Source organism: Durio zibethinus, chromosome 14 (assembly GCF_047325235.1).
Source record: "Durio zibethinus cultivar Kanyao isolate XHJ-2024 chromosome 14, ASM4732523v1, whole genome shotgun sequence".
Taxonomy (NCBI): Eukaryota; Viridiplantae; Streptophyta; class Magnoliopsida; order Malvales; family Malvaceae; genus Durio; species Durio zibethinus.
This window is the reverse complement of record NC_143175.1, coordinates 3,387,873-3,394,478: the sequence shown is the minus strand read 5'-3', so window position 1 is coordinate 3,394,478 and position 6,606 is coordinate 3,387,873. Positions and strand designations below refer to the sequence as shown.

General features: G+C 35.1%; 1 protein-coding gene across 2 annotated transcripts; it reads right to left on the bottom strand.

Moving 5' to 3' along the window:
• Positions 1-1,027: 1,027 nt before the first annotated feature.
• LOC111294222 (S-sulfo-L-cysteine synthase (O-acetyl-L-serine-dependent), chloroplastic-like) lies at positions 1,028-6,508 on the bottom strand. Of its 2 annotated transcripts, none has more exons than XM_089743179.1 (11): positions 6,164-6,508; positions 5,636-5,745; positions 5,274-5,331; positions 4,837-5,100; positions 4,594-4,731; positions 4,196-4,247; positions 4,057-4,106; positions 3,172-3,231; positions 2,740-2,820; positions 1,543-1,719; positions 1,028-1,457 (listed from the first exon to the last, which is right to left on the bottom strand). In XM_089743179.1, the coding sequence occupies exons 1-10, from the start codon at positions 6,404-6,406 to the stop codon at positions 1,630-1,632; spliced, it is 1,146 nt and encodes a 381-aa protein (XP_089599305.1). In that variant the 5' UTR covers positions 6,407-6,508; the 3' UTR covers positions 1,028-1,457; positions 1,543-1,629. The 2 variants fall into 2 exon arrangements, with proteins under 2 accessions (XP_089599305.1, XP_089599306.1); XM_089743180.1 differs by having other exon boundaries at positions 1,028-1,307.
• Positions 6,509-6,606: the final 98 nt, after the last annotated feature.

Below are 6,606 nucleotides of genomic sequence, written 5' to 3'. Positions count from 1 at the left end.
CATCATAATCTGTTTGATTGAATGCTCATTAACCCATTTTTGCCTTCCTTTTTTTTAGATGATTTTTTTCACGCACTTGATACTTTGAAAAACAAAGAGTTTTTTTTCCAACATTTCCATTACTTGTTGAATTGATGATCTCATTCTAAAACTTTTTCAGAGCAACGACCTTGAAATAATTGTGAGTCAAAAATAATTTTATATAGTATTCACTGATGTTTATAGGGTTTGAGCTATCAATCATGAATTGCTTGAACAATACAAACCTTTTTGTCTTGAAAAATCTTTGGAGATTGCTTTCTGGCATCCATGAAGGTAAGTTATCATTGCTTAATTCATCTGCATAAATGGAAAGTTCATAAAAAATTCTCATCTAAATCTAGTCAGTCTTCCACTGATAAACACATTAAAATCAAGGGGGATTGTTAGTTTACAAGAACGTTAATTACATCCTGCATGATTAAAATTGTATTTCCAAAAGAAATTCCCAATAATAGATTCCTGATATCACACTCAAACATTCTATGTATCCTGGGATCTTGTCAAAGTAGCTGGCACAAAATCCAATAGGCAAATTTGTATAAAATGCAGTTTCAGTAGACATATAACTTTATCCAAAATGTTGTTTCATGTCATAATCCTTAATCATCATTATCTAGACTTGCATCCAACAGGTCCCTTCTCCAAGTAGATACTTCACCAAAAATAGCAGTTGAAAACCAAGATAATTCCTCTTGGTTTACATTCCAAAATATGTTGGAAATCAATTCCTTCCTCTAAAACTGGATTTCCAGCCATCTATTACAATTTAACTAAATTAACTCTGCCAGTTGGGTTAAAAATGATAACCTGGGAGAAAGAAATATGAATCAATGATTCGATAACCTGGGAGAAAGAAATATGAATCAATGATTCGACTTCCAGTAGCAATAACATGAGAGATAGGAGCTTCACTAAACTGGAATTTGTTTCACATGATATATAAGAAAAGTTTCTGCCAAGAATGGAAACGCAACAAGATACAATGTGGGAAAAAGCATTCAATAATGTCAGTTTTTTCTGTGCATTAAGTACATGATTAGCCTATCTGGAAAACTGGATACTTCCAATGAAAGCAACCACATGAAATGTTTCCAAGTAAATTCTGGCATACACTTTCACAAATGAGAAGTTCATAATGATTTTCAAACATCTATATCAGTCTTGCATGCTTTTAGAATTACTCAATTCGGTAACCTGAGAATTGCCTGCAATTACATCTTTACACTTTGCCCATCTTCAAATTGACTCGTTAGGCCCGAGATCATCTGACAATGGTATAATCTATCAGCATAATAAGCAACGTGTATGCCAAAGCATTTCGATTACCAGTAGGAAAACATGACCAAAGGATGATTGGGAAATTAGTTATCATGAGAAATCTTGTACGGATTCCTGTGCCTTTATGAAAATTGCACCTAGAAGACAATAGATACAAAGATAAAGAAAGGGTAAATGCTCCAGGAATGCAGATGCAAAAGTTTATGAAGAAAGGGTATTTACCTGTCAAGTAGTGCAGTAGCCAGCTTTTATTTGAAAGAATGAGAACTGAATTCCATGGTAGACTGAATCTTCCGGTACAAATCTACACTATCCTGCTTGCATTTGTTGAACCTCTTCATATATAGAACGAAAAAGAACAGTTGGAATATACCTCTCACCAAAGCTTGGAAATATAACCTGCATCATTAAGACCGTTGAAAGACATTAAAAAGTAGTAGCCCAGTTGATTGTAGTTATCTAATAAACTAGTGATATGCTCGCAAACTGATTGAAGTTTGCGCATGTATATGCATGCTGTCTGTCTGCGTTCGATGCTAGGGTACACTGGAAAGAAGAACTTTAGTTGGAAGCACATTTTTATCTGCCACTGAAATCCGAAATGGATACGAAGTTTCATTTTTCCTGCTTTCCTTCTAAGGAGCTTTAACATAGTTGTGTGCTTACCCACACTTTTGATACAATTAGAGCATTGAAGGTTCATGAAGAGCTTGTAGCTAAATCCATTAGATTAGTCAAAAATAATACACTAGGATATGATGATGGGCTGTTGGATTGTGGGAGCAGTTAGTAAACAAATGAATTTAAAACTAAGGTTTAGACTAACTAATTATCACCAGCTGAACCTGCTATCCTAAATTTTATTCACCTACCTTCATGCAGAATAAATAGGTGGCATCAATGGATCTGATGAGAACTATATCATTTTCCCAAATCTGGTCATTTCTCGGCCCACAACCAATTGCATATAAGGCTTCTCAAATCTTGTACTGGTTGAGAATCCCTCCAAAATTTTTGTACCAATAATAACGAATACACTTATTATTATTATCATCTCTACTACTGAGGGTACTGATTATTATTAGTCCAAAAAGTAATGAAGGAAAGCCTAGTCCAGCTTGGTGCATAGATTAGATTTCTTTTAAGCTATGTGATGTAAGATTAATGCAGCATTGATGGTGATCTTTATTCAGAATTACCTTTACCTAGACCTCAAAGAAAAGTTTCCTTTAGAATGTCAATCAATCATAATTCTTACAGTTTCAAATTCGCAGCAAGATATATACATAAGACTAAAAACATGCAGGGATTTTTTTTTTCCCACAAAATGAGAAAAAAAGCACACCAGGCTTAAGTTGTTAAATGATAATATTCAATGGCTACTTGAATCACTAAGAAAATGAAAGAAAATTTTCTCACCGCAATAAGTTTTCCAGCGTTCTCAGGCCTTTTTGCTAAGCTAATCGCAGCAGCTGCAGCAGCTCCTGATGAAATGCCAACCTAGAGAAGAAATATCCCAATCAATTAGCAAAACTGGCTGGTTTTGAAAAAATGTATTAATGTAAATTATAAGATTCAACTGGATTTATCTTTTTTCATATAGGTAAGAAACTTCCATGCACCCCCTACAGCAGACCCCATCAAAAAAAAAAAAAAAAGTACCAATCTGACTATGCTGCCTACTAATAGCAAAAGCTTTTGGGTTGAAACTAAAGAAGACCATCTCTATTTTGCTAGTGAAAAACAATCAGCTGAATCATAAGTAGACCTCTTTTCATCAAAGGTGGGAGCACAAGATATAAGAGGAAACACTATTAAAGGGATCTACACTGAAATGTATTTGAAGATTACCAGCAGGCCTTCCTCCAGTGCTAATCTCCTTGCCATATCAACAGCTTCATCATTGCTGACCTACATTTTTATGCCAACAAAATAATATCTAAAAGTTCATGTAACTAAATTACATGACAAAACCACATGCGAAGAAACCAATAATAAGCAAAATCAATGGATCAGTTGTGAGGGAACACTTGGACTCAAAAGCAATATTATTCAGCAAGATCATTGTATATAATGCAAGTCCAAAAACCAGAATACAACAGACAAACTAATTTTGTTAGATATGCATTAAAAAAGATGTAGATCATTTGATATGATATGGAGACAAGGACCACCCCCGCCCCTCCTGGTAAACTGCTCAAAAGTTAAGTGTAACATACTGTCAAGATGCCTAGTATACACTTGCAAAATTTTCATAAGCCAAAAGTATTAATTATTGGTAAAAAAGCTAGCATATTTTTACAAGTTGACCGGCTGATCTGCTCCAGCTCTTACATGTTGCTCTTTCACTCAAGGAAATTTCTTATTTAATGGATTTACACACTTTATGTCCTCTAACAAACTCATATATATAGGCTCTCAAAGGAGATCACTTTGAGTTATAGGATGAAAAAATCTTTGACATATCTTGTTTGGAGGTCAGTCAGACTAGCCTTAGCAAGAATGAGCAAGAGAACTCTGCAGTGAAATGATAAGCACCCTATATACTTAGAGAGGAAAATTTTCAGAAACAACTAACTGAAAAGAACATCACATAACCACAATGATATTTGCCATAAAACTAGTTTTGTATAGAACAGAATGTTGGAACCAAAGAAAAACTAACAAATCTCAGCGCTATTCCTCTACATCCAGAAAAGAAAAGAATCGGGGAATAGAGGGAAAGACAATCTTCACCTTGATAACTTCATCAAGCAATTTAACATCTAGGATGCTTGGCACATAACCTGCAGAAAAATCTTTTAAGCTATTAAACAAATACATAGAGTGGAAACAGGTAAGAAAATTTATGTTGTGAAAATAAAAAGATTTTGACCTGGGTTTTCTCCAGAGATTATACTCCTCTCAGCAGGTTCCACACCAACTACCTGAGTAAACAATATTATTACAAGAGGAAAACTTACACATGTCGTCGATGAGAAGATGAAAAATAGTAAGATGGGTTCAGCAAAATACACATTAACACTGTTCATAAAACAACTATAAAATAAAAATCACTATTTCCTGCTGAACCGACCTTTGCCAAATGTGTACTACTGCCATTATTAGAAAGAAAAGGAAAAAAATTGCAATAATGTTATGTTATGGAAATTTCACCCCTACAAAAACAAAAACATCCCTAATGACTAACAGTTACAAGCTTGAGATTTCCAGTAAGCATTTAAGCTGTCAAACTGAAGTGAACTTCATAACAAGCTTAAATAGCAAAGAGACCTTAATTTCTTTGTTCATCATTTTCAAGTAACGTCCAGTGCCTGTAACAGTACCACCAGTTCCAATTCCAGCAACAAGTATGTCAACATTACCCAAAGTATCCTCCCATATTTCTGGTCCTGTAGTTTCAAAATGAATCTGCAGTTCATGCAAGAGCCTCTGAACATAACTATCTCTGAATAAAATATCAGTGGATATTAACATTTAGCCATTTAGGTAAACTGTGAGAAAAACATTAATTACCTTTGTATTAGCCATATTATCAAACTGTTGAAGCATGAAAGCATTTGGAGTGTTAAGCACAATTTCTTCAGCTTTATCAACAGCTCCTTTGAAGCCCTTTTCTGGGTCTGTCAGAACAATCTCTGCTCCAAATGCACGTAAAAGGATTCTCCTTTCAAGGTTTATGGAAGCAGGCATCGTTACTATAAGCTTGTAACCCTTAGTTGCTGCAACAAAAGCAATTCCAAGTCCTGTATTTCCACTTGTTGGTTCCACTAATATGGTCTGCAGATGGATATAACCCACAAAAATATTATATGTAATCATGCTTAAAAAACAGAAAGTTTCCACTATGTAAATGTGTCTAAGACTCTGAGCCCAAGAATTTTTGAAAATCAATGGCATATTTGCAAAGGACTTCCATCACGAGCATTAGCAATAAAAAGAACAAGGCTAACCTTCCCAGGAGAAATTGCTCCACTATCTTCAGCCTCAGATACCATACTAAGACCAATCCTATAATGTCAACCATTAAAATACAGAAAACGCCAGTCATTTTTAACATTTTTTCAATAGCCACACATGAAAGGCAGCTAAGAGTTTGCACAACATAGTACATATTGAGGTCATCTGTAACTTCTAAGAGCCTCCAGTTCCATTGATGACTTGAAGCAGAACCAAACAGATGATTCTTGCCCCAAAGTTGCATAAAAAAGATGACCCATGCATGTGGGAATCATTATCTAACAGAAATTGCATTTTAACTACCATAAAAGGCTAAACACACAATTGTAGACTTCGCAGTAGACAGAATGTTTACCTGTCTTTTACACTCCGACAAGGTTCCATGGATTCAAGTTTTGCAGCAATTTTTGCCACACATCGTTCTGTTACTTTGTTGAGATATATCATTGGAGTACTCCCGATCAACTATATCAATTTTGTCACAAGTGCTCAAAATCAGTAACCGTTTGAAACATAAGCATTACTATCAAAGTAAACAAACTAAGGCATAACAAGTAACACCAACATGGCAAGATATTATTGGTCTAGAAGATTAAGGACGATGGTTTAAACTGGCAATGGCAAAAAATTTGACAACACCATTCTCAGATGTAATCACCACCAACTGCATGAGGTTAAAGAAACAACAAAAAAGGGAAAACCATTGACATCCAAATCCATAGCAGATCACTTCTCTTTTTCCCCCATTTCAACAAAATTACGAAAAACCCATTAACAATCATAGCCTTAAACCCCCCCCCCCCCCCCCCCAAAGACAACTTTAAACATGAAAATACAAAATAATTTTTCCTGGAATTGAGGGGGAAAATGGGGAAAAAAAAACCTGGGTTACATCCTCAGCAATGTTAACAGCTTCAAATTCCTCCTTTTGTTCTTCTTCCTCTTCAACCACTAAAGAAGAAGCTTTTCTTGTTGCAGCAAAGGAGACATTTTTTACATTCAATTTAGTTTTATTATACAATGAAAAGTTAAATGGAGTTTTGAATGCTGGAAAACGGTGCCGGTTGGGTGGATAAATAAAGGATTTTGAAGCAGGGAGATGAACCAGAGAAGATGATAGTGCCATTTTTTCTGTTGAGGTTTTCGTGAGGTTTTGGATTGGGTTTTTTGTTTCCACAGTCAAATAGCCTTTTCCTTTTTCGGTTTTTGAAACCTTATCTTTGCTTTTTCCTTACCTTACGAAACTCAATTATGGGCTACCTAAGGTCCCTTCTCCATGGTTGGCCCTTGGTTCACATCTTCCCTAATTAATAGATTTAATAAATT